Source organism: Podarcis gaigeae (assembly GCF_964106915.1).
Source record: "Podarcis gaigeae genome assembly, chromosome: 3".
Lineage (NCBI taxonomy): Eukaryota > Metazoa > Chordata > Lepidosauria > Squamata > Lacertidae > Podarcis > Podarcis gaigeae.
This window is the reverse complement of record NC_139680.1, coordinates 9,961,799-9,970,342: the sequence shown is the minus strand read 5'-3', so window position 1 is coordinate 9,970,342 and position 8,544 is coordinate 9,961,799. Positions and strand designations below refer to the sequence as shown.

Below are 8,544 nucleotides of genomic sequence, written 5' to 3'. Positions count from 1 at the left end.
GATATACACTGTAATGAAAACGAAAACAAAAATGAAACCTAAAACAAAACAGCAGTAAAAGTATATAAAAGCAAACAAAATAGCAATTCAGAGGATTCAAACACATAAAACAAGTTCCAATCTTATGGATCAGGGAGAATCTGGTCTTCATGTTTTTTAGCAGATGGATTGATTCAACATAGGTGTCAGGGGCTCAGGAGCAGAAGCACAGGAAATGGAGAGCGAAGGGGAAGAATCTGAGGGCAGCATAGGAGAAGACGACAGTGGCCCGAGAGATTCCATGAGCCTCTCCAGCGAATCGGAAGATTCACAGAAGGGGGCGCCGATGGCCAGGGCAAGGGGGGTCCCAGGGGGGACGCGCCAGGAGCAAGGGGCCAGCGGTGACTCCCAGAGCAGCGGCTGGAGATCAGGACCAGCTTCCCCACCAGAGCGTAGTGGGGGGGAAGAATCCCAGGTATCAGGGCCAGCGTCTCCTCCAGGAGGGAGAGAAGATGAGTTAGGGCTGACCACGCCTCCATCGGGGAGCGAGGGAACGGTCAAAAGGAAGGTTGCCGACTGGGCGCGCGCGCCAAGTTCAAATGTACAGGCGAGCGGCACAGCAGGTAGCCCGGATAGGGAACCAGGTCCTAAAGCCCGCCGGAAGGTGGGGAGTGAATCCGGGGACTCAGCGTCAGAAGAGTCCAGAAAGGGTGAGACCCCAGCGGGCAGGAGGGCCCAGAGGAAGAAGGAGCTAAGGAAGAGGTGGAGCAAGGCTAGAGTCTTAAACTGGTGTGGAAGGGGAGGAGATTCAGACGGAGCTTCGGCGGTCTAGGGTTTAAGACGTAGAGCTGCGCGCTACGGCTTTGAAATGGAAACTGAACTTCAATAAAGACTTTTGTATATAACGACGACCTGGCGTTGGTCCTCTGTGAGCTGGGACCTGGAGCAGCTCTGACAATAGGTTTTAAAAAGGGTAAAGAACCCCTGAATGGTTAAGTCCAGTCAAAGGCGACTATGGGGTGCACCGCTCATCTTTCTTCAGGCCGAGGGAGCCGGCGATTGTCCACAGACAGCTTTCCGAGTCATGTGGCTAGCATGACTAAACTGCTTCTGGCACAACAGGACACCATGACAAGTGCCAGAGCGCATGCAAATGCTGTTTACCTTCCCGCCACAGTGGTACCTATTTATCTACTTGCACTGGTGAGCTTTCAAGCTGCTAGGTTGGCAGGAGCTGGGACAGAGCAACAGGAGCTCACCCAATCGGCAAGCCCAAGAGGCTCAGTGGTTTAGACCACAGTGCCACCAGCTGCGATACTGCGGACAGAACAATCACTCATGCCCTTTAAATCACATTCCAAAGGAGACTATACTCAGATTGAAAGCTTAAGATAAGGGTGTGTTGTTTCTAATTTTTATACAGTAATTTTAAGCCCTTTATATTAAAATAAATGAAAATATGAGGAAAGCTGTTTAATAGCCCTCTATGGTCAAATTAAATTATGATGTGCATTCCTTACAAACAGTTACAGCTATAGGTGAGCATAGGAAACAATATGTAGTATTTAAACCAATACTATCGCATCACCAATGATCATTCTGGCTTTTAAAGCTATTTCAGTTCCTACAACTGGTTATAAAGGTAAAAGGACCCCTGACCATTAGGTCCAGTCGTGGCCAACTCTGGGGTTGCGGCGCTCATCTCGCTTTATTGGCCAAGGGAGCCGGCATACAGCTTCCGGGTCATGTGACCAGCATGACTAAGCCACTTCTGGCGAACCAGAGCAGCACACAGAAACGCCGTTTACCTTCCTGCTGGAGCGGTACCTATTTATGTACTTGCACTTTGACATGCTTTCGAACTGCTAGGTTGGCAGGAGCAGGGACCGAGCAACGGGAGCTCACCCTGTTGCGGGGATTCAAACCGCCGACCTTCTAATTGGCAAGTCCTAGGTTCAGTGGCTTAACCCACAGCGCCACCCGCGTCCCACAACTGGTTATACTCATCTCCAAAATCTGTGGGTTGTATCCAAGTAAAGCGTAACTCAGAATAAAACCCCTAGATTGTATTCAACTAAATCTTACTCAGAGTAGAACTACTGAAATTAATGAACCTAAATTAGTCATGCCCGCTTACTTCAATGGGTCCATTCAGAGTCGGACTAGCACTGAGTACCACTCATTGAAATCAATGGTCTAACGTTAATCATACACATTGATTTCAGTTGGTTTACTCTAAGTATGACTTACCGTAGTTGGATTAAATCTTATAGGTTGTTAAACACTCCAAACTGAAATAATATAAGCATTGTTGAGAGTGCTTATTATCAATGCCTCTAACTATAAAGGACAAATGTAAATATTTTCTCTCCACTGTTAATCTTCAAGACATATATTTCTCCGTTACCCCTGCAAGGTCATTTATTTCCTGCATAAAGCAGAGGGCAATTAAATGGAAGGATAAACCTGGTGCCCTGAAGAGAGAAAACATCCACAGTCAATTGAATATTTTTGATTCCTTCCCTCTCTTTTTCACCAAGCGCTACTTGGGGAGCACATTATGCTGAAATGCAATCTCATAAATATCATTAAAAACCATAACAATATAAATGTGTAATACATAGAACAGAGGGAGTCTTTCCCCACTTGGGCTTCTGATCATTCCCTACTGCTTATATTTCCTCAACAGAATGAAATAACCACATTAAATAAAAGAAAGAAAGAAAGAAAGAAAGAAAGAAAGAAAGAAAGAACGTGGATAATTTGCATGGGAGAAAATACAGATGTAAAGGTTAACAAATTAAAGATCTACGTGCAGAAAAAGGTACACACAGCGTATGTTCTATAGCATCACAGCACCACAGTTTTCCACCTTTGTGTCTGAGCATAGCTATCTGAAAGAATGATCATTGACTGGTTGCATAGTTAGTCAAACATTTGCAACTTGGCCCTTTGTACAACCAAGTACAGCTTAGATATAGGCTATTTTTAGAACTCGCCATTGCAGTATGCAGAGCAGGACCTTAGTATTCTCCAAACCCTTCAGATTTGCAGCAAGCATACTAAAGTGTTTGCTATATTACGGAAAGCATGACCGTGTGGTTTCTTTGGTTAAACTGGATACTAAGCCTCCCCTTATCAGTTGCTAACAAAATGCATCTTAAAAAAACAAACTGTCAAAGTTCAGCTTAAAAAGGATCCCCAGCAGTGTCTCAATGAGGCTGAAGAACGCAGACAATCTTTTTATCAAGTTTATAGATATCACTTTCAGTTAATTTAAGCTACTTTCAATAGCCATATAAATGGTTGTCATCTTAACTAGATCCATTTTTACATCTCTCTTTACTTCTGTTTCCAAACATGAATCCTTCTAATCAATAAGAGTATATCTATGCAGGCAATATATAGCAGAGGATTTACTGTAGGGATATAATGCCATCTGCTGCTGCAGTTGCTGCTATAGCAGGGGGAGATAAAAAAACAAAGACATAACTGGGCCTTTAGTTTTTAAAAAATGCTTTAGAGATCATATTGTTTAATTTTATCCCAGAAACGTTAAACCCAGACATTCAAAGAAAGGACCAGGGTTTTGTCATTCTTCAATCCCACCATCCCACAACTACACACCTCTATTGCCTGCCAGATCTCAGAAACACTATATTCAGAATAGATTTACAATACAAGTTCTCTCATCCTTTCACAGATCCGTGCTGAACTGGATTGCGTAAAGGATCCAATACTGATTCACAGTGTGGTGGTGGTGGTCAAGTTTTATTCTGGTGAACCTGGATCACAAAGCAACTTGATCCTGGCTATATTCAGAAGTAGATTGCCTCTGAATACCAGCTGCTGGAGGGAAATCACAGAAGAGGCCTCTTGCGCTCAAATACTGCTTGTGGACTTCCATTAGGCATCTTCTTCACCACCATCAAAAACAGGATACTGGACTAGATCTGTCTTTGGGCTCCTCTTTCATTATCCGAGGGAAGAATCAGTGAGTAACGATGGACTAGAACCCCTAAAAACTGCTATCTACCACCACCCACTTTCCCCTGCAATTTTTACCCAAAGGGATGTGTTAGGGATGCCACTGTCCAGCTACGGTAATGTTAAGCATACCGGATTATTCCTGCATTGCAGGGGATTGGACTAGTTGACCCTTGGGGTCCCTTCCAACTCTTCAATTCTATGATTCTAGGCAGATCAGTGCTTGAAAGTTATCCAATATCACCCAATATCGTTTACAGTGCATCCTATCTAAAGGGAGGCCACAGCAGGCACACAGTGTTCCTCTAAGAAATCAATGAAGATAGGGTTCTCTGAGTACACCCATTGTAATTAATGAACATGACCAGCTTAGGTCCATTCATTTCAGTGGATCTACTCTGATTAAATGGGACGTGGGTGATGCTGTGGGTTAAACCATAGAGCCTAGGACTTGCTGATCAGAAGGATGGCGGTTTGAATCCCTGCGACGGGGTGAGCTCCCGTTGCTCAGTCCCTGCTCCTGCCAACCTAGCAGTTCGAAAGCACGTCAAAGTGCACACTAAATAGGTACCGCTCCGGCGGGAAGGTAAATGGCGTTTCCGTGTGCTGCTCTGGTTTGCCAGAAGTGGCTTAGTCATGTTGGCCAAATGACCCGGAAGCTGTACGCCGGCTCCCTCGGCCAATAAAGCGAGATGAGCACTGCAACCCCAGTTGGCCACGACTGGACCTAATGGTCAGGGGTCCCTTTACCCTTTACCTTACTCTGATTAAAACATAACTTTCTATCCATCTTTTTAACTAGGTAAGGTACACTTGGTTAAACAGGGTCAATATGCCCAGACCTAGAAAATATGCATATGCAACAAACACAGAGAGGGCAGCCGAGGGCTTCACAGACTACTGCTTTGCTTCATTACATGATTGTTTCCTTTTAATGAAACTAATGTGCTCTTCCGCAGTAACAATTCTCAGTTTGATGACATCAGGTGAAAACAAAAATAGCCAAAAGAAACTACAAAAATTAAAGCATTAGAAAAAACGTACTTCAAACTAGACAAGCTTGCAACAGCCTAGACCTCTTCAACAACAGGAAAAGGAATTTTATAGTTGGTCACTATCAAATCAAATCTTTACTGCCACAGTCAAGGACCAGTAAATGTTTGCCACTGTTCACATCTCAAAACAGAAACATGTTCTGTGTTCAGGAATTTGCCTAAACACACAAAATCTCTGAGTGCATACAGGGGTGCATCTATAAGTCCAGTCCCAAACATCCTTGCCTGCATTGAACACACACGGTCAGTTCTCTGCCTTCTCTTGTGTTGTATAGGAAAGGTCTGCAGGGAGGGAGTTCCTGTTCACGTTTGCTTGAATGAGACTAGACTCCTCCATGTGATCAGCAACCCGGCTTCAAGTAAACACAAGCAGGGGCCCTTCCAAGACCATTCCTACACAACAAGGCAAAGGTTGGTGACTATGGAGGTGCAGATTATGTGTGCACCCCTGTCCCCACTTTGAGTGTCCACGTACAGAATTTAATTTATTTTTTTCTTCACGGGACTCAACATTAAGTATCTCTAAAAAGAGGCGTACACCAAAAGGGGAGAATAAAAATCATGATACTGATCTGGTAATCAGAAAGTCCAGTTGTTGTGTCTAGTCTTTCATCACTGTCTTCCTGCTAAATATTTGCTTTGGAGAACAAGCAAAAACTATTTCAATCTTTCTCAACATCAGCTGATCAGCTCTGTATAATATCTGTATTAGGAGAGTCCCCTTAAGTTAGGAGGAATTAACTACCGGTACTTTTTCCTTAAAGAATGTGTCTTTACTATTTCTTTCTTCTCTAGTCGAAATGCAGGAAAAGCCAAGTGGTGTGAGAAATTCAGTAGAAACCGAATAAATGAGTAACTGTCAAAAGGACAGAACTATTAAAAGTATAAATCCTGCATACCCAGCTGTGAAATATAATACAATATAGCAAACTCTGTTAAATGCTTGAAATAAAAGACAAAATGCAATGTAATCTCAAACTGTTTAATGAATACAATTGTTGAAAAAGTGAAGTACTTTCATACAGTACCCTGAAATGAACTTGACTACAAATACAGAAAATTTGTCAGAGATAAAAATCACATTCATCTACAGTCTAGTCACACCAGTTCCACACTCTGTTCCACCAACAGCAGTTTCAGCTCCTTTGCCCAAACAGCTTCCCAATTTACTTTCAATGAACTAAAGAGCAGATAATCTCCCTCTACTAAAAGGAGCAGGGCTGCTTATTAAGTGAAAGAGCACACGCAAACTCTTTGGTTCAGGATCAATTCTCCCCACAACACACATATCTAACAACAGGCTCTTCTGTATAAAGTTAAATTGTGTAAGGGAAACACTTACCTTTGAGGTGCGCTGGAGCTGATCTCCTACGTATGTTTTACGGAACTGATCCAAAAACCAGAGTATGGCAAGTTCCACTTTCTCATTGCTAGAGCGTGGTAACTGGGCATCCATCAAAGAAATTAGCTGAAAGACTCTGAAATCAGTAAGAAAGAAAGAAAGAAAGAAAGAAAGAAAGAAAGAAAGAAAGAAAGAAAGAAAGAAAGATGTATAAAGTTGTTGGGTTTTAAACCTGATATTCAAAATGATTCACGGGTGCACCAGCCATTAAAATCTAAACACATCTTCAGTTGAATTAAACAGTGTTCTTTTTGATCAAGCAGACACCTCTGCTAACAGAAAAGGACAGTCATTTTACCAATTTCCCTGTTCTGAATTTGAGTTTACACAACACACAAGCAGCCAAAGTGAGGACTAGGATATGAGTATCGCTGTAGAGTCAATAGGAACCAACACTGTCAGTTTGTTGTTTCACGACTCTCTGGTTATGATTTTGTTTTGGAAACCCTTTTCTGCGTACTGTAGTATTATTTGTTGCATAGTATTATTTTCAACTCATTGCCCTTTTTAACTGTATTGGCGCTGTGGGTTAAAGCCTCAGCGCCTAGGGCTTGCTGATCGAAAGGTCGGCGGTTCGAATCCCCGCGGCGGGGTGCGCTCCCGCTGCTCGGTCCCAGCGCCTGCCAACCTAGCAGTTCGAAAGCACCTCCGGGTGCAAGTAGATAAATAGGGACCGCTTACCAGCGGGAAGGTAAACGGCGTTTCCGTGTGCGGCTCTGGCTCGCCAGAGCAGCGATGTCATGCTGGCCACGTGACCCGGAAGTGTCTCCGGACAGCACTGGCCCCTGGCCTCTTTAGTGAGATGGGCGCACAACCCCAGAGTCTGGCAAGACTGGCCCGTACGGGCAGGGGTACCTTTACCATTACCTTTTATTTAAATGCTCCTGGTTTGTGGTTTTAATTATGTACAGAGTGATTTGATGGAACTGGGGAGATGAATAGAGATGCCCCTATAAGAGCAGTTTCAGGTAGGGAGAGGTATGGTGATTGTGCTCAGTCCCCTAAAGGACCAGGTTCACAGTTTGGGTGTGTTTTCTGTTCCAACACTGAGTAGCTTCTCTGGCTCAAAGCAGCTTCAGTCAGCTCCAGCTAATAAACCTATACCTATACCTGGATGAGGACAGCTTATCCAATTATCCAGGCTTTGGTAACCTGCCACTTAAGACTATGACAGTGTATTATATATGGGGCTGCCTTTAAAAACAACCCAGAAACTGAAATTGTTTCAAAACAGGGTCACAAAACTTTTAACTGGGGTGAGGCATTATGCCAGTGCTTTATTAATTGCATTGACTCCCAGTCCATTTCCATGCCCAATTTATAATGCTGTTTTTAACCCATAAAGCCTTAAATGGCTTGAGACCATGTTAGCTGAAAGATCACCTTCTCCTGTGCAAGCCTATCCAAATTTTAAGATCCTCTTCAAAGGCTCTGCTCCAGGGGTCTCATCAAATGAATTTGGGAAGGGGTGATACCAAGGAAGGGGCCTCAGGACTGCAGCTGCAGAATTGCTTCCCTAGAGAAGCTCACATGGGGTCTAGGTAAAGGGGCCCCTGACCATTAGGTCCAGTCGTGAACGACTCTGGGGTTGTGGCGCTCATCTCGCTTTACTGGCAGAGGGAGCCGGCGTACAGCTTCCAGGTCATGTGGCCAGCATGACTAAGCCGCTTCTGGCAAACCAGAGCAGTGCACGGAAACGCCATTTACCTTCCCGCTGGAGCGGTACCTATTTATCTACTTGCACTCTGATGTGCTTTCGAACTGCTAGGTTGGCAGGAGCAGGGACCAAGCAACGGGAGCTCACCCCGTCGCAGGGATTCAAACTGCCAACCTTCTGATCAGCAAGCCCTAGGCTCTGTGGTTTAGACCACAGCGCCACCCGCGTTGCTTTTTCACATGGGGTCTACTCTATGGTATTTTCAGTGGCAGGTGGAGACCTATTTATTCACCCAGGCTTTTTGATTCAGTTTGGACTGTAAAATGTGTTATACTGTCTGTGCTGCAATACTTTTTTGCTGTCTTTTATCACTTATTGTTTGTTTTAATTATTGTATATTGCATTTTTAATATTGTTTTGTTTGTTAGCCATCTAAAAAAAATGTATTGATTGGTGGGGAAAAT

The 8,544-nt window shown here is 43.9% G+C and overlaps 1 protein-coding gene across 9 annotated transcripts in view; it reads right to left on the bottom strand.

Annotated features, from left to right (window-relative positions):
• RANBP17 (RAN binding protein 17) overlaps positions 1 to 8,544 on the bottom strand; it is a 193,764-nt gene that overhangs the window by 137,673 nt on the left and 47,547 nt on the right. For all 9 annotated transcript variants that reach the window (XM_083730064.1, XM_083730069.1, XM_083730067.1 and 6 more), the window contains one exon: positions 6,364 to 6,499. In XM_083730064.1, coding sequence (XP_083586190.1) covers positions 6,364 to 6,499 — 136 coding nt within the window. The remainder of the gene's footprint in view (positions 1 to 6,363; positions 6,500 to 8,544) is intronic.